At 33.8% G+C, this 19733-nt stretch overlaps 1 protein-coding gene across 5 annotated transcripts in view; it reads right to left on the bottom strand.

Annotated features, from left to right (window-relative positions):
- Nucleotides 1-1473: 1473 nt before the first annotated feature.
- The window catches only part of LOC123533341 (telomerase-binding protein EST1A-like), a 45398-nt gene continuing 27138 nt past the window's right edge, over nt 1474-19733 (bottom strand). For all 5 annotated transcript variants that reach the window (XM_053520008.1, XM_053520011.1, XM_053520009.1 and 2 more), the window contains 5 exons: nt 15760-15900; nt 13213-13363; nt 5863-6077; nt 4903-4984; nt 1474-4618 (listed from right to left, as the gene is read on the bottom strand). In XM_053520008.1, the coding sequence (XP_053375983.1) occupies nt 4488-4618; nt 4903-4984; nt 5863-6077; nt 13213-13363; nt 15760-15900 (720 nt within the window). In that variant the 3' untranslated portion in view covers nt 1474-4487. The remainder of the gene's footprint in view (nt 4619-4902; nt 4985-5862; nt 6078-13212; nt 13364-15759; nt 15901-19733) is intronic.

Raw genomic sequence — 19733 nt, 5'->3', positions numbered from 1 at the left:
TGAATAACAATCCTGTGAGATTTGATAACTGGGTCAAACACTTTTTGAGATGTGAATGCTAAAATTCAGACTGAAGGATGGAAGGACAAGGGCAACTCAGCCCCCAATCCCCTCAAAATTGGTGAGTCTCAATGACTTTGTGCATGTCTACTTCATGCTGATGAAGTAACCAAGTTACATTTCAACTGGATGGAAACTGCAGAGTTCAGTACCTAATGTTCTGATGTAGTTTTTCAGTCAGAAAAAGGGCTTCAACTTCAGAATAAATATTCTGACATGAAAGTCCCAAAAATATGCGCATGTCCACTTCATGTCAAAGAAGTAAACCAAATTTCATTTTAATTGGATAGAAACAGAAGAAGTTCAGTACACAATGTTCTGATGTAGTTGTAATATTTTAAAGTTCTAAAAAAGGGCTATAACTCCAGAAACAAGAGGGCCATGATGGCCCTATACATCGCTCACCAGAGTTGATCTGGCCTACTGACCTAGTTTTTGACCCCACATGACCAGGAGTTGAACTTGACCTAAAGATCATCAAGACAAACATTCTGACTAAATTTCATAAAGATTTGGTTACAACTCTGGCCTCTAGAGTGTTCACAAGCTTTTCCTTTGATTTGACCAGTGACCTAGGTTTTGACCCCACATGACCCAGATTCGAACTTGACCTATAGATTATCAAAACAAACATTCTGACTAATTCCCATGAGTTTCAAACTTAAATTGTGGTCTCTAGAGTGTTGAAAAGGTTTTCCTTTGATCTGGCCTAGTGACCTAGTTTTTGACCCCACATGACCCAGTTTCGAACTTGACCTAGAGATCATCAAGACTAACATTCCGACCATGTTTCATAAAGATTGGGTCAAAAATGTGGTCTCTAGAGTGTTCACAAGCTTTTCTATTGACCTGACCTACTGACCTAGTTTTTGACCCCACATGACCCAGTTTCGAACTTGACCTAGAGATCACCAAGACAAACATTCTAAGTTTCATAAAGATTGGGTCACAAATGTGGACTCTAGCGTATTCACAAGCTTTTCCTTTGATCTGACCTACTGACCTAGTTTTTGACCCACATGACCCAGTTTCGAACTTGACCTAGAGATCATCAAGACAAACATTCCGACCAAGTTTCATAAAGATTGGGTCAAAAATGTGGTCTCTAGAGTGTTCACAAGGCAAATGTTGACGCACGACGGACGCCGGACAACGACTGGTCACAATAGCTCACCTTGAGCACTTCGTGCTCTGGTGAGCTAAAAAATCAATCATGAAAGTCCCGACAATATGCGCATGTCCATTTCATGTTGATGATTCGTACCAAGTTCCATTTCAAGTAAATGGAAACTGTAGGAGTTGAGTACACAAGAAAGTGGATGACCAACAGTCTGAAAGACAGTTCAAACATCACATGCTTCCAAGAGCATAAAGAAGTCAAGGTGGGATTTCAGATAAAAGTTAAAATACATGTCATTCACAAACAATTTTAATCATATTGCACCAAACTTTATTATCATTCAATAAAAAAAGAAATTTAGCCAACAAGCTATTTAATGTGTACAATTTGTTTTAAATGAAACAGCATTTGAACAGATTGAGAATTACAAAGGGCATCAATAAATTAAGCAAAAATACCAACATTTCATGGTACAGAATTGTACATGTATAAAATTTAGGTATACTTTGTGTATCATTTCACAAAAGTAAAAATAGATTTTTTACAAATTTCAACAGCAGTTGTCTCTATGCTATTATTAACTTTCTTGGTGTAGTCTAGTTAAACCTGTACAGTAAAATTTATTACAAACGACAAAATTCACAAAAGACAAATTTTTTATATATTTTCTCTTCTTCTTTCTTACTAACAAAAAACTTTTCAAGTTCAACCTCAAATTCAACAGATTATAAAAGCTTACAGCAACAATCGTGCAGCAGCAATGTTTATAACAATAATGTGTAATCTGATTTTAACATACCCATAATAGTTACCTGGTTCATATGAATAAGGAAGAACAAGAAATGTAAAGCAGATGACAATATATGAGCCGTGCCTTGAGAAAACCAACATAGTTGCTTTGCGACCAGCATGGATCCAGACCAGCCTGCGCAGTCTGGTCAGGATCCATGCTGTTCGCTTACAGTTTCTCTAATAACAATAGGCTTTGAAAGTAAACAGCATGGATCCTGGCCAGACTGCGCAGATGTGCAGGCTGGTCTGGATCCATGCTGGTCGCAAAGCCACTATGTTGGTTTTCTCTTGGCGCGGCTCAAATTTCTTTTTCAATGTGAATACAAATTTTAAGCTTCCCAAATGTATTTAAAACTAAGAGTTCACAAAATTTTGAAGCAGCAAAATTATTTGGTTCTTACAAACTGTTTTCAGATCTACTTTTAATCAACATGAAAACCCCAAGTGAGAATACATCCAATAAGGATGGATATGTCTAAATTTTAAATTCGGTCTATACAATATTCATATATATATCAAAGAACTTATTTAAATAATATTTTAAATAATAAACATTCTCTTCATATATCATTAATGATATTTTCATAGATAAACCAGTATTACAAAATATTACCTTTTTAAAAAAAATGCAAACAACTGACTCTTCAAGCAAAAAAAAAAAAAGAAAAGAAATACTGAAGTTTCATAAAAAATAAACTTTTAATATTTTACATATAAAACATCTACATACCTATTTCATTTACAGTTCATAAAATTTAAAGGTTTTTAAAACAATTTATAAATTACAATGTACGGGCACTTTATAATATAACAGCCTTCAGCAGACTATGCTTTGTTCAGATTTATGGAAAACATTTCTCCTTTCAAATCGCACTAAAAAGTTTTAAAACACTTGTGTATACAGTTTCATATTCACTTTCAACGCAGCTAAATCCTATTCTGAAAGTAACTCTCAACTTAAATAAAAACAGATCACAGTTTAGTCACTCTGAATACTTTTCAAACACTTTTTTCCTTAATTTCCATAGATTCGACAAGTTCCATCTTGAAAAAGTATGTGAAACATCAAGTGAAAAAGATGACAGTTGGGCATGTGTTATTTAGGAAATATCAAAATCATTGAAATGAATGCAAAAAGAAACAGTCTCTCAGCTCTTAAAACATATTTTCAGTATTTATATCTTGCTGTGCTAAATGAAATATATCAGCACTGAGATGAAGGCAGGCAATAAAGCTTGTATGTCACAATTTCTGGTGAAAATGTAACATGTTTGTCAATGCATGTCAAGACTGTAAAATCTTGAATTTTTCTGACTTTGTTTTTTAATAGTGAAAGAAAACAGATCAGTCCTTCAAAAATTCTTGCAGAAAAATTGCTATTTCAACTATACTATCTCCAGCTCTCATTCTGTCTCTTCAATAAGCAGCTGTCTATTTGAACAGAATGTTTCCCAGGCCTGAATCTGTCTATCTTCCTCTACAGTCTAACCCTTTACAGAGGCATAGACACTAGAAATCGAACTTTTTCATCCTTCTACATACACTTCACACTTTAATTACACCATACTGAACTTAAAGTATACATAATTCATAAACAACAATTTTAAGTACACATATCTTTCTCAAAATATTGATTTAATAAGTTACGAGTTATCCAACATGTTCTTTATATCAGGCTAAAGCATAAATAGAGAACAAAAACTTATAACAACTCAAAGATTTTGAAGCTGATAAAAGTTGACAGCAACTACTTTTTAAAATGTTAAAACTGGCAACATTTCGTAAATATATCAGGGATTAAAATGCTACAATCTTGGTTACATACCTGGTAAATTTTGAATTTAAAAAATAATAACTGACAGAAGATAAGCAGGTTGTCTGTTCTGGGAACATTGCATCAAATATCCTGGAAAGAGCTATATGAAATGTCGAAGACCTTTCATTCATTTAGAGTAGAACACTTGAGTGATCAGCATACAAAAATAGAGAATAACCAAGTGAAAACCATTACATTTCATATCAAATAAAATTTCGAATTCCTCACTTCTGTTTCAACGACAATCTCTATTCATTGATAATACAAAGTTTCTGTTCATTACTAAGACTACCATTTCAAAGCAAAATGGAAACACAAATTTCTATGGAAACACAACTTTCTAAGGAAACACAACTTTCTATAAATATCTTTTAAATGTTCGTCTGTATTTACATACAGATAAAACGCTTCACATCTCCATATGAAACATACCAATGACATATATCTATCATCTTAAACATTTAGCAACACTCGGGCCATCTCATTTTGTAAAACATTCTTACATAACTTCAAATTCTATGATATGTACTATCTCAACTAGAAATAAGTGCTTCAGAATCTCCTCAGATCAAAAACAGGAAACAACACACTTTCTGTTATCCTTTACTAGAGAGCACACACAAAGGGGAATAACTCTAAACGTATAACAGCTCACAAGGGAGGCTGGGTAGAATGCCACATTTTTTTCTGAGATATAAGTCATGTGGCTGAACTCCATTTCATGAAGGCTGGAATATCTTTCACAGGCACGTTGTGTGTATGAGCTTTTAACCGCAAGTTGCGGTCATCAGTGAGCAAAACAACTTCCCTGTAGAGATGTACTGGAGTATCTGAAAAATAATTTCATTTGTGTATAAAACGTTATGATTTTAGAAATATATTTCTTTTTCTGAAAGAAAAAGCTTATGGCAATGATGACCCTATGTTGCGCTCAGTTACTCATCTGACCTTATACCAGTATACCCGAGAAAGATCGATGCAAGAATGCTTTCTACCATGCTTTTTCTGCTTTTTATGGGAAAATGGTGTGACTTGATTAAAGATTTAACCTTATATTATTAGTTTCATCAAATTTTGGTCATATAAAAATGTAATATTAAGGTAATAAAGTTACCTTTATCTTTAGGCATGAAATCCCTGGCTTTATCTTTACAGTAGTAGGTACAACATGAGAGTATGAGATCATCGTTGTTTCCCTGAAATATATACATGTAGCGTATAACAGCATTTTTTTTTCATTCACAAACCAGGGTTTTTTCTTCCTGTTTTGGGAACATAGCCTTTACCCCCAATATTGGGAATTTTGACGCGTAAATGTTACAAATAGGGAAATATCTAGTCCCATAGGATACAGTAAGAATGTGTTTAAGTACTTTCTCATACATTTGTTTCACATTGTACAACCTCTTTAAGATACTACCATTACAAAATTGTCCATAATTTGGTCAATGTTTGTGCAATTTTGATGAATTTTTTTTCAGAATGTAGATTTGGAATTTTTGCACTCATTTTGGGAACAATACATACTTTTTGGTATTGGGAATATAGCCCAATAACGGCTATAAAAACGGCCGCAAAAAAAACCTGCAAACCAGACGATGCTTTGATTTTTAAATCTGGGACAAGTACGTAAAGTGTCCACCATGGAGAATAACATTAACCTAACAAATGACAGAGTTATAAATTTTCTAGGTATACTGTGAAATCATTAATATTCATGGGGGACTTATTTTCATGGACTTCATGGTTTAGTCAAACCACAAAATTTAATCCCAACGAACAGGTAAAATTCCCATTCATTTTATCTTCAAATGTTGAAATCCACGATATCATGTCCCCACGAAAATGCCGTTTTGACCAAAACCACGAAATTTCATGCCCACGAAATTTAATGATTTTACAGTTTACCTTTTTTTTTCTTTTTGGACAAAATACAAACATCAAATACATGTATACCTTTTCCTTCTACAGAAAAGATCAAGTTTAAAGAATTCACTTGAAACAGAAATTAAAGAAAAACAAACTTTTTACTTTGAACACACCTACATGTAAGCAGATTTAAAAAAATACTAACACTAGAGTCGGTCTCTTCGCTTCGGAATGATATGGTTTCCATAACAGTGCCCTTTGAAGTTAGGGCTTTCAAGTGTGAGTTTTTCTTCTCAAATTCTTTCTCTAACATCTCAATGGTATTTGCAGCTCGGTGTTTCACTTTGTTTGCATGGTCTTCATTGTCGTACTGGCCTTTTGTCCTTTGACCCTGAGCTAGGCCATCTAACTCGTTGATTACTGAAACAAACAAAATTTATACAAGTCTTTAACATGTTTTGTAACTGTTAAACCAAAGTCAACCAGCAAGGGGATGCCAGCTGGATTATGCCAGTCTGGGTAAAATCGGATGTGCAAGAAAATACACTGGTTCAATTTTTATTTTCATTTATACATGTACTTGCCAATATAAAACCTGCATAAAAATACTCAATTTGCATACAGTTTTACAAGTTTATTTCTACAAATCAGTACTTACAAACTAGAAATGTCACTATAATATACTGCCGAGTTACCGAACAGTTTTTACCCACTAAAGGTGTATCTATGGAAAACTGTTGATCTGACAAACAGTACTTACGAACCAGTAGTAGAGCAGCAAAACCTAATAAATGGCTTAGTTAATGAGTAACCTAGCCACAAAAAGTTACAAAACATGTCATATACCAAAATGTTTGGCAGGGTCTGAAGTTTATCGGACTGCCAGCATAAATTGCAAATTTTTGGTGCGGACCGAGAAATCCAAGATGGCGTCCAAGATGGCCGCCACTTTAAGATTTTATTCATAACTTTATCATGACATCACAGTACATTAGGGGTTCTAATTGACCAATCAGAGAGCTGCATTTTCGAGTACCTGCCAGTTTCCACTTGGGTATTATCAAGTATATTTACAATGAACATATAGTGACTTTAGAAATAAATATCACACTAATTTAGAAATCAAAATAAGATTTTTCACTGCACATGCCCCAGATGATGCTACAAACAACCAAACTTTGAAGTTTCACTGAATTATTATATCGATTTAATACCATTATTTTAGTTAAAAGTTTGAGATTTTACACAGGCAGTCTATGATAAAGTCCGAGTAAAATGTAATCAATACCCAAGTGAAATTAGTATCATTCCACAATGTTTTGGACATGTTAAAATTATGAATAGGTAAATTTAAAAATAAGGATGTAAATAATTTATGAAGAAAAACCCTGTAACTTAACTGTATACAAGTATTTAAACTAACAATGTGTAAAACATATTATATTTTTGAGGTCACTCAAGGTCATTTCAAGGCCGTTGGCAAGGTCAAAAGGTCAAAAATGTCTAAAATTACTATTTTATCTGCAATTGTTTTACATTCTCTCCAAATTCTATGACATAACTGGCCATTTTTCATATTAGAACAAGTTTGTGTGCATGACAATTCCATTTGCAATATTTTTAGAGGAGTACATTTGGCTAACATGGTTACCATGGTGAAACAAAATTGGTTCTAATATAACTGTTATTAAGATCTAGTTGGTGGAATCACATACAAGTGTGAAAAAAACCACATTTTTCAAACTCCCTTTAATTGTTTGTAGTAAAAGATTCTTTTAAATGTTATATTGTTGGGAGTGATTGAGGTCATTCAAGGACAGTTGGTCAAAATAGCAAAACAGGACACATAAAAAAACACTTTTTAATATACCGTACACACGTTTTCATTCTTTTTCAAATGGTACAAATTTTCATTTCAGAATAGACCTATGTGTTTTACATTTTCATTTGCAATCTTAATTAACATATATTTGCAAATAGTTACTAACGTAATACTCAAATGTTTAAAATATGTTATATTTTAGGTTTATCAAGATAGTTTTTAGGTCATACATATTAAGGCTGAAGTGTCAAAATAACCATTATATCATTATTTTAACTATACAAAATGACATTTATATCATTTTTTTAACTATTAAATTGTTTCATTTCCAAAAAGACATATTCGTATTTATTTCCTACATTAACAAATAAACATAAACTAATATGAATTCAGTTACAAGATCAATATTAATACCTGTATTTATCTTAAACAGCACTTGCATAAACATCTTGAATTACAGTCGCTGCATGCTTCATTTTGAAGCTTTATCTAAGTTCCAACGCTTAAAATTGACGTAAACATTTTTCTTTTTCTGAATTTTGAAAAACTACTGCCTGTAGCGAGACAGAAAATAAGTTAACCAAGGACTGGGTTTATACGAGATATAAAGATATAAGGCTGTATTGTAACGTAACTGAAAAATATTTCTACGCTATTTTCTATCTCTGTGGTAATGCCAAAGCCTCTTTCAGACTTACTAGTTATGGGTCTAACATCAGATAAAGTGAGAATGCGCAATAAGATGAAAAAACTGTTAACGTAATGTGTGTAATTATGAAATAAGTGCGATTAAAACATAAAAACATTGCTTACAATGCAGTGTGTTTTTTTAGTTTCATTTTTCTATTTTTCAAACAACATGTGTCTTCTGTAAGAAGGTTAGCAGGAAAATTCTCCAAATGGGGATGTGGAGACATTTCAATCTTGTGTGTTTTAACTTGAGTGTATGCATGCAGATGGTAGATGTATATTCCAGCTATGGCATGTATGTGTGGACAAGAGTTTTATATGGTAGAGTTTTGACATTTTCGTTGGTTGTTGTGATGTTTTGTTTTATGAAGTCTAAAGTTAAATTTGCATTTGAAGCTATTCTAATGATAAGTCAATGTTTTCTAACAACTATTTGACATGTGGCTTTAAAACTTTGAATACTTGTTTATATGTATTAGTCTCTACCAATAGGCAAGAGTACATAACTCTGTCAAGTAATTTGGCTGAATTATGGCTCTTTTTGGACTTGAAAATTGGTTCAGATTTCGTACAAGTCCATGTTTTGTAAAAACTATTTGAAATGTGGCTTTTAAACTTTGAACACTTGTTTATTATAACAGTATCTACCAGTAAGCAAGAGTAAGTAACTCTGTCAAGTATTCTGGCTGAATTATGGCCCGTTTTGGTCTTGGAAATTGGTTCAGATTTCGTACAAGTCCATGTTTTGCAACAGCTATTTGACATGTGGCTTTGAAACTTTGAACACTTGTTTATTATATTAGTCTCTATCTGTAGGCAAGAGTACTTAACTCTGTTACATAATTTGGCTGAATTATTCCCGTTTTTGGACTTGGATATTGGTTCAGTTTTCGTACATGTTTCGTCGAAACTACTTGTATTTGTTATGTGGCTTTGAAACTTTAAACACTTGCTTTTCATAATGATTTCAATCTTTAGGCAATAGTTCAACTATTTTGGCTGAATTATGGCCCTTTATGGACTTGGAAATCCGTTAAATTTTTCAAACCAGTCCATATTTTGTCAAACATGTTTGTCATATGGCTTGTTTACCATCATAGTTTACAAATGTAGGCAAGACTACATAACTAGGACAAGTACTGTAGTTCAGTTATGGCCCTTCTTTGACACAGAAATTAGTTAACTTTTGCAAACCATTCCATATTTTGTCTAAACTGTTTAATATATGGCTTTGAAACTTTGAACACTTGCTTACCATCATGGTCACACATTGCCATATAGTGCAAGACTTATCCAAATCCACAAATAGTGGTACATTGTTTGTCTTGTCTATTTTTCTTCTTTTGTCTGAAAATCTCTTGTAATATTTTGACCCCATACTTCCATAAATTCTTCAATTAGTCTAACGCGCTGTCAAAAGACAGCTCTTATTGTTTTGGTTGTGTTGCATTTGGAAGGATTCAACTCCATGTCCCACTCATTTTCCCCATTTAAACTTGTTAAGAAAGATTGTGTAAGTTTGATTACAATATCATCAACAATGTGTCGGACTTGTTACTTGATAGAGATGGAAGATTGTTTGTATCTTGTGGAACACCAGATGTTACAGGTACTTCACCTCCATGGCTGCAGACTGACTTCTATTGAGTAGGAATGCCACAAGCCACTCGAGAAATTGTAGGCAAACACCTTTAGAAGAAGTTTGAGTGGTTTACCTTTTCAAAAACTAAACTTAGGTTGAGAAAGATCAAGTTAGTTTGTTTATAAATGGTAATGTTTCTAGTCATTTAATCTGTTAAATTAAATACAATCAGCTGAGTCAGACAAGACTTTGTCACGAAAGCCATGTTGGAGGCCATGAAGAATGTTGTGTTACGTAAGGTGAGCAAAAACTTAACCAAAACATAGAAGTTTATGGTATAAGCCAATAGTCTGCTAAGTTACTTGGGTCTCCCTTTTTGAGCAGCGGGACTAATCCGCTGGGCTAGTAACCAAAGGAGATAGGTTTGGAAAATTATTACTAGAGCATCAACAATTTTTACCCGAAGCGCTTAAGGACAACTGAGTGACTTAAGGTTAGCTAGCACTTTGAGACCATGCAGTTCTATCAATTAGGATTTAAGAAATATTGGGATACTGACAATGTTACAATAGAAAGATATAGACCTTTTCTTGTTTGAAAGATTGTGGTGATTTGTTGGCCAATACAGATTGAAACTTGGTATCTAATAAATTTGCTTTACTGTTTGATTTAATGGTTCCTGAAACTGCAAATTTAAGTAGAATGTAAATATCTACTAGAGTTTAACTATAAATATATTTAACAATAACAATCGGATGTAGATTATTTACCATATCAATTACAAAATCAAAATTTGCATACGTCACTAAAGTAATTATGTAATTTCTATTATTACATACTATTTTCAACTTTGAAATGGAACATCTGTCAATATTGTTGTTAATTCAGGCATGTGACGTCACTAATGACAGCCGTGGTGTTAAAATGTATTATATACTTAGTATGAATAGTACCAAATTTACGTTAAAAGTAAACAAAAACCTTTTGGTACATTTGTTGATAACATGATATTGTCAATAAACGACTTAGGTGTGCGTTCTGCTCTAAATGGCAGTGGCCTTATGGTTAAGGTGTCAACCGCTCAACCCGGGATCTCAGAGTACGAGCCCTACTAGGGTCATGACCATGCAAACTCATATGGCATTGGTACTAGTTTTTCCAGGAGACGGACTCCAGAGTGGTTCAAATAAGCTTTAAGCTTTCATCATAATCAAGCTGAAAAAGTACATACTAATGGCACATCTAGTAACACAATGGCCTTCGGGTCATTATGGCCAGAACGCCCACCGAAACCATATATTAACTTTGTGATCTTGACGTCTACAATTGTTACTTCTACACAGCCAAACGAGCCGAGCAAAATATGTATCATTATATATGTTTAAACAAATGTACAATCTTTAATATGAAAATTCGTGCAATTTAAAATATTAAAAATATATATAGGGCCTAGGTGGTTTTATGCTATTTTCACCCTTTGACCTTGAATATGACCTTGAAAATGGCCGTGACCGGTTTCCACTAACTAGATCTAAACTAATGGCTATATTGAAATGCATTTGGTTTCACCAAATTTTAGACCGTATTTGACCTTGTGTATGAACATTTATTTTAAACATTTTTTAGTTTGAATACTTGTATGCCATTAGGTCACATGTGTTTTCTTCATTGATATTTAATAGCTTTATTTCTGACGCGACCTAAAAGGACAAAAATAGCGGCCATCTTAAAACACTGCAATGACATTGACCATGAACCAGAATATTATGTTTGTTAAAAACTGTCTTACATGCGTTTTCTTCATAAGTATATCTAAATCTGCCTAATAGAGATTAAATTCCGGCCATAGTAAAGAACATTTAGGTATTGCTATAGTTACCAGATCTATCCACTCAATTTGTAAGTGAAAAAGTAATTTTGCGCTATTTTGACCTTGACCTTAACCTTGCATAATAGAGATTAAATTCCGGCCATAGTAAAGAACATTTAGGTATTACTATAGTTACCAGATCTATCCACTCAATTTGTAAGTGAAAAAGTAATTTTGCGCTATTTTGACCTTGACCAGTTCCAAAATTATAACACTTCTTCTTACTACACACAATAGAAGTAAGTTTGTAACATCTGTTCTTTTCAAAGACAGTTTAAAAACTTGTATATTAATCTACCAAATAGCTATATTGTAACATATTTAGTTCAACTATGGTAACCATGGTTACCAAATGAACTCCTCTAAAAAAGTGCAAATGAAACTGCAATACACACAGATCTACTTTGATATGAGAAATAACAAATTATGTCATTCAGTTTGGAGACAATAAAAAAGATTGTAGCTTAAACAGTGATTTTAGACCGTTTTTGATACTTTGACCTTAAGTATGATCTTGAAATGACCTTGAGTGACCTCGAGAATATAACAATTATTTAACACTTTCTTAGTTTAGATACTTGTATGTGGTAAAGTGTCTTGTGTTTTCTTCATAAATATTTACTAGCCTTATTTTCAAATCTACGTATAAGGACTAAAAATGGCGGCCATCTTGGACGCCATCTTGGATTTCTCGGTCCGCACCAAAAATTTGCAATTTATGCTGGCAGTCCAATAAACTTCAGACCCTCCAAAACATTTTGGTATATGACATATTTTGTAACTTTTGGTGGCCAGGTTGAATGCTAAAACTGGGGGTTTGCTGCTCTACTACAGAGGTATAACAAGGGTGTACTGTCGATCTATCAACCAGTACTTACCGACTAGAGGTATAACAAGGGTACATTGTTGATCTACCAGCCAGTACTTACTGACTAGAGGTATAACAAGGTATACTGTTGATCTATCAACTAGTACTTACAAAGCAGAGGTATAACAAGGTATACTGTTAAGCAGTAGTTAATGACTAGAGGTATAACAAGGTTTATCCTGTCACTTGCAGTATTTTCGACCCGATATCAGGGCGCCGTATATCTTTCTTGATATACCATCAGCTGATCATGTGACCAGTGATATACAGTCAGTTGATCATGTGACCTTATGATCGATATTGTTGTCATAAGAAATTTTGCAACGAAACCATCATCATTGTGTTGGAAATGTCCGAACTAAGAAAATGAGTGGTCAAATAATGAGTTTTTATTCAAAAACGAAGAAGTTATTGCGATTTTGCCGGTAATCACGTCATTATATAAGTGACGTCATTACGAATATGACGTCATTAAAGCGGTTGTCGCACACTTATTTTTGTAAAATAAATTGCCAAATATCGGAAAATGAAGTAATGACAAGATAAATAGAATAATAGGTTAGTGCCTAAGATGGAGAAAGTTTATCTGGCTCGGCTTCGGGCGTTATCAGGTTCGCCTTCGGCTCACCCGATAACCTCCTCCACCTCGCCAGATAAACTTTCTCATCTACGGCACTAATCTATTATTCTCTATATATTGCTGTTCTACAAACCAGTACTTACCGACTAGAGGTATAACAAGGGTGTACTGCCGATCATTGATCAGCTTCATCAGACTAGGTAGATGGTCAATGAAACAGTTGGTGTCGGGAATGAGGAAAATTGGACGGATTTCTATCTCTATACAGCTGTGACGATTTGTCTCTATAACATTCTGTAACAGTAATCAAGCAAGTATAACCTGTAACAATATTCTGAGAAATTCTTTGGAATCATTTTCTTTTGTCTGGGTCTAGGTTGTACTGATTCATATAATCAAATCTAAATAAAAACATATTTTTGCTCATTTTATCTGTGTTTTATAACATGAAATTAGATAACAAGAGCTGTCCGTAAGACAGCCAAGCTCGACTATTCGAAATATTGTCACAGAAGCAGGAAATTATTACCCAAAATGTTAAATATCAAAAGAGTTTTAAGTTCGAAACGGGACATAATTTGACCAAAATGCATATCAGTTATGGGACTTGATGCTATCAACTAGTTTAATAACCCCGAAGAAACATGTGAAGTTTCAATTCCATATCTGCATTAGTTTTGGAGATAGTAACTTGCATGTAAAACTTTAACCAGAATTTTCTAAGTCCAAAAGGGGGCATAATTTGCTCAAAATACATGTTAAGAGTTATGGAACTTGACCCAGTGAGGTTGGTAACTGACCTAGAAAAAGAATAAATAAGTTTCAAAGCTATATGCCTTTTGGTAATAGCTGTATGTACTTGTACGCAAAACTTTAACCAGGATTTTCTAAGTCCAAAAGGGGGCATAATTTGCCCAAAATACATGTCAGAGTTATGGGACTTGATTCTATCAACTAGTTTTATAACCCCGAAGACACATGTGAAGTTTCAATTTAATATCTGCATTAGTTTTGGAGATAGTAACTTGCATGTAAAACTTTAACCAGGATTTTCTAAGTCCAAAAGGGGGCATAATTTGCTCAAAATACATGTCAGAGTTATGGGACTTGGCCCAGTGAGGTAGGTAATTGATCTAGAAAAAGAAAAAATAAGTTTCAAATCAATATGCCTTTTAGTAATAGCTGTATGTACTTGCACGCAAAACTTTAACCAGAATTTTCTAAGTCCAAAAGGGGGCATAATTTGGCCAAAATACATGTCAGAGTTATGGGACTTGACCCAGTGAGGTAGGTAATTGATCTAGAAAAAGAAAAAATAAGTTTCAAATCTATATGCCTTTTAGTAATAGCTGTATGTACTTGCACGCAAAACTTTAACCAAAATTTTCTAAGTACAAAAGGGGGCATAATTTGGCCAAAATGAAGGTCAGAGTTATGGGACTTGGTGCTATCAACTAGTTTTATAACCCCAAAGACACATGTGAAGTTTCAATTCAATATCTGCATTAGTTTTGGAGATAGTAACTTGCATGTAAAACTTTAACCAGAATTTTCTAAGTCCAAAAGGGGGCATAATTTGCTCAAAATACATGTTAGAGTTATGGAACTTGACCCAGTGAGGTTGGTAATTGACCTAGAAAAAGAATAAATAAGTTTCAAAGCTATATGCCTTTAAATGATAGCTGTATGTACTTGCATGCAAAAACTTAACCAAGGTGTGACGCCGACGCCGACGCCAGGGTGAGTAGAATAGCTAGACTATTCTTCGAATAGTCGAGCTAAAAATAGCTATTTTGGTCAAACAATAAAAGCTAGAGCTATCACTTACTGTGATTACCCTAGAACACTGTTTTATATCAAGGAAAAGAGGCTTTTGTGTCAGGTTTCCCTAACCAGACTTTCCTCCTCTTGCGGAAAAATTAAAACTGACAAACTTGCTTGTGCCATGAGGAGGAGTTAAGTGTTGCATAGCCAACAGAACGTTTAGGTAAGGGTTTCTTTTTTATCAAAATTTTGAGAAGTTATTTATAATCTAATAATCTAGCAAACTATTTATGAACAGAATCATCAAATTTTGTTTTTTGTATTGTGTGACACAGTGCTACGAGCTTAACTTTGTGACATCACATCATTATGACATCATACTTTATCATACTTTCATGACGTCACAGGTGAATCATAACTGAGCTAATTTGTTCGTATAGATCAAAACGTCTTTTACGGCCCTGCATATCAGTACGACATTTTGGTATAATTATGTTTTTGAAATGTTGTTTACAACCGTTTTGCCCTGAAATAATTTGTATGTAATGGAACAGAAGTAGAATTGTAAAATGTATCAGCCAATCATACTTTATCGAAGATTCATATACAGGTTGTTTGCTATGTCTTTATATAGCAATTAATGTGAGTCGTGTTAGAAAAATACTTAAATCATCTTTGCTTGACCCATCATATTCATTAACTTCTGCTTTTCCATACAAGCAAAGTGATGTATTGCATCAGGATATTCTTGTAAATGTTTAAGTAGACAAATACTTTTGTTGGGAGAAAAAATTTACACCGAAATCTATACTATCTCCAACAGGACTGAATATCTAACAAGAGAGTTTCTTTGAAACAAAATGTTTTTTTACTGAAATGTTATTTATAAAGTCTGCTCCAATATTGTGCACTCAACACTAACTTACCTTCCTATGTTCATGTAACCTTTTCTTTTCCTCCATTCTTTTCTCCAGCTCTTCTTTCCTTGCTTTCAGATGTTGTACATGCTGATCATCTGTATCCTCCAGATGAACTATCTCTTCATCTTCAATAACCACATCATCTTCCTGTAAAGGGAGGTAATCATCAAGTTATAAATTGGTTATGTAAAGGGAGGTAATCCTCAGTTATAAACTGGCAATGTAAAGGGAGGTAATCATCAAGTTATAAATTGGTTATCTAAAGGGAGACAATCCTCAGTTATAAAATGGCAATGTGAAGGGAGGTAATCATCAATAATATATTGGTAAGCAATTATCTACCTACACATTAATACTTATAAGAAATGCTCCCATATCTTCAACAACTACATCAGGTAATCATCATTTAACCAATTTTATTTCCTTTTAAAAGGGGATGACAATTTCAAGAGGAGCTATATTTGTGTATTTCAAAGTTAATAGATAAGATTATATTAAATTTTGTCGATAAGCACCTCCATAAAACACACTAAAATTCAGGGCCTCCTCTGCAATTTGCCAATGTAGCCAAATGCTACAAATTCAAAGAACTGGCTACTGATTTTTTGAAAGTGACTACAAGAATTTTATTAAAATGTGGCCAAATTCCAGCAATTCAGCTTCAATTTGGCAGTTTCTCTCAAAAAGTGCCAACTTTCTGAAGCCCAATGGAGGCCTTTCACACAAATATTAATGATTTGTTCTATAAAAGTCAACATACTGGTATGACTTATAATTATATATTTCATAATTAAAATATCGACTTAAAAACATAACACTGCCTAAGGCATGGTCAAGAAAAACTTTAATGATGGTCATACACATTAAATTACTACAACATTATCATTTGCTTTTTTCATAAGCCCTGAGGCTATAAAAATATTCACCATTGTCATGTGTTTATCGTAAAAAAAAACTAATATAATATTTAATACAATTCAATTTACAAAAGCTTTGCAAGTGATGTTACCATATATATTTTTTCCTACTCCTCCTTAAGAATTGGATTTGCTTCAAAAGGGGGATAATTAGTTCAAAGAAAGAAGCATAACCTTGAGGGTTTTTTTCATTAATAGATATAATAACACATTTCTATATCTTCACAAACTACAAACATTTACTACAAAAGCCTAATTTGCGGATGTTTGCGAACATCAATTTTGGATTTCAAGAAAATCATGAATTTAAAGTTAAACTGAGGATTTGTCAACTTAATGTAAAGCTTTGTATATGGATTTAAAGTAAAACTGAGGATTTCAAGTACAGCAAATATGTTAACGTTCAGGAAATTAAAAAAGAGATTATCAAAGAGATCAAACCAACTATATCCTCTGGTGGTTATATTTGCTGTTTATACACTATACATCCAATACTGTGACCTTGAGAACTTACAGACTATCCGTGTACAACATCAACAACGCAACAGCACAGATACTTTATTTAAGCAACAGGGAAAAGCTTGGAAAAGTATTGTCTGGTATGAACTGTGGCATGGAGGTAGGCTTTATTTCTTATTCTTATTTCCATTTTTTTTTCAAGAAGTAAAACTTCTTAAATTATTTAACCTCTACTTTTTTCTATTATGTTTTGGCTATGCTCCTACATTGACAGATTAATAAATTATACTCAAAAAAAAAAAATTCTTGAGTAAACTAGCTAGATAAACAGATTTATTCAGCGTGCATGTCAAACAGTATGCATAAATATATAAAGCAGAGCTGTTTGTAAAACACATATATCCTCCATGATAGCCTGCTGGGTTGTCTATTGACCACAGACAACCATTTTGAAAAGATTGAGCTAAAACCATTTTTAGTCTAGAGGTCAATGAGACATTTACCTTTGACCACTAACCCCCAAATTGATAGCAGTCATCAACTGACCACAAGCAATTATCTCATGAAGTTTGACAAATATAGGCCTAAGCGCTCTTTAGTTAACTGTTGGGAAACTGTTTTCATTCTCAAGGTCCCTTTCCCCTTCCCAGCCTCCATAAGATAGTGATCATCTACTGATCTATGAAGTTGACCACTGTGAGATCAAGCATTCTCTACTTATTGATTGGAAACCAAATGGCGGTCCACCAACAGACAGACTGACATACTAATATCGAGAAAAACGAACACTCGTTTCTTTATAGGGTGGGTGCATAATTATGAACTTTGTTACTGTGCTTTCAAGACTGGTAGACAAATGCTCCTCAACCCTCATCACACCAGGGACAAGGAAAACAGATATGTTTTTTTCTACGTAAATAAAGGCACAACAATTCTGCTCACTTTGCTTACACACCATTAATAAGTATTTTAACACCATTGAGTACAATATTCATAGACCTATTAGAAATTTTCTTCTTATTTTGCCAGCAAGTTTAAGTAGAAGTTTCAAGGTGAAATTTAAAAGCATTACACAAGTTTTCTTGCTTCTCTTGTTTGTCACTATTCAACATAACTAATACCACAGTGGCAATATTCCAATGACAGTTATACGTAAAGCATTCAAAAACTAGATGTGTGTCCACAGACACATGTGCCCCACTTCCGGTCACTGCACATGGTTTTTCATGACTCAGTGAAACATTTTTCATTAAGTCAAGGACCATAACTCTGGTGAAGCTGAGAGAAATCCCAAAAAGTATACCAGGTGCACAACTTCACATACTACATAACAATCCTCTTACGTTTTATTACTCTAGGTCAATTACATTTTGAGATACAAGGGACACAAACTTTTATGCCTTTAATGCATATTTTTGACTAGGTTAAGGGTCATAACTCTAGTATGGCTGAATGGACACTGGGTGCACAACTTCACATGCCAAGTGATCTGTTATAATTTTTCTAATATGTTTTTAAAATACACATGGCATAAATCCACACTGATGTGCAGCTCATAAGTGCACCCATCCCCCCCACTCCTCTCACCTCGATAATTTTTTTATTTTTTTTATTTTGCTGGTGGTGGTTATGGTGGTTGGGGGAGGGGTGCGAGGGGGGGGGGGGCACAAAAATCTGCTCTTTCCACTTCAAAATAATAATTACATTTATAACAACAACCTAAGGTAACATCCATAGGCAATAAACATCATCATAATTTAGGTGGGGAGACATTCCTTTGAAACTAAAAGCTAGAAATATACAATTTTGATACGTGTTCATTTAGTACTATTTATACAACAAGGAATGAACAGAGCAAACATCCCCATAATGTCTCCTTAATGTTATAGCACCCCCTAAAATAATCTTTAGAAAGTCCTAAAAGTTCCCATCCCTCAACAAACCCCAAATCCTGGATCCACCCTTGGTTTTGGTTTCAGCCCAGTCCAATTGCAAATAAGTTTCATTTTTGTTTTAAAATGCCATTAAGTTAACTGTAATCAAAGGAAACTTTATCTTCTTCAGGTTTACGAATGAATGCCAAGTCAGTTGATATGACTTTATGTGAATATAAACAGTGCACTATCAACTTTATAGACAATGCTCAACAATTTCGAGACTATTATTCAACAGCAGACGCAGTTATATTCCAAGGTGGGAGGCTGCCAAAAAAACCTCCGAAACGTGCCAACGAAAACCAGGTTTATATATTTTCTACTGTGGAGTCACCGATACATCTCTTATTCTCATTCGGTGGGAAACTTTGGTTTGGAGCTATCAACTGGACCATGACATATAGACTAGATTCGGATATCTTATACAAGTATGGTTCTTTTAAGCCTAAAAATGAATCTGATATTCCTGTCAATAAAGATTACTCGCAAATATTTAAACAAAAGACGAAAGAAGTTGCCTGGTTAGTGAGTGACTGTCCAACAGAAAGCAAACGTGAAAAGTATGTGAACATTTTACAGAGATATGTAAGAGTAGATATATATGGGCGATGTGGCCCGTACAAAAACTGCACGAAAGAAGAAGGGATGCAATGTCTCCAAAAGATTGCAA

The sequence above is a fragment of the Mercenaria mercenaria genome, chromosome 12 (assembly GCF_021730395.1).
Source record: "Mercenaria mercenaria strain notata chromosome 12, MADL_Memer_1, whole genome shotgun sequence".
Lineage (NCBI taxonomy): Eukaryota > Metazoa > Mollusca > Bivalvia > Venerida > Veneridae > Mercenaria > Mercenaria mercenaria.
This window is presented reverse-complemented; position numbering and strand designations above follow the sequence as displayed.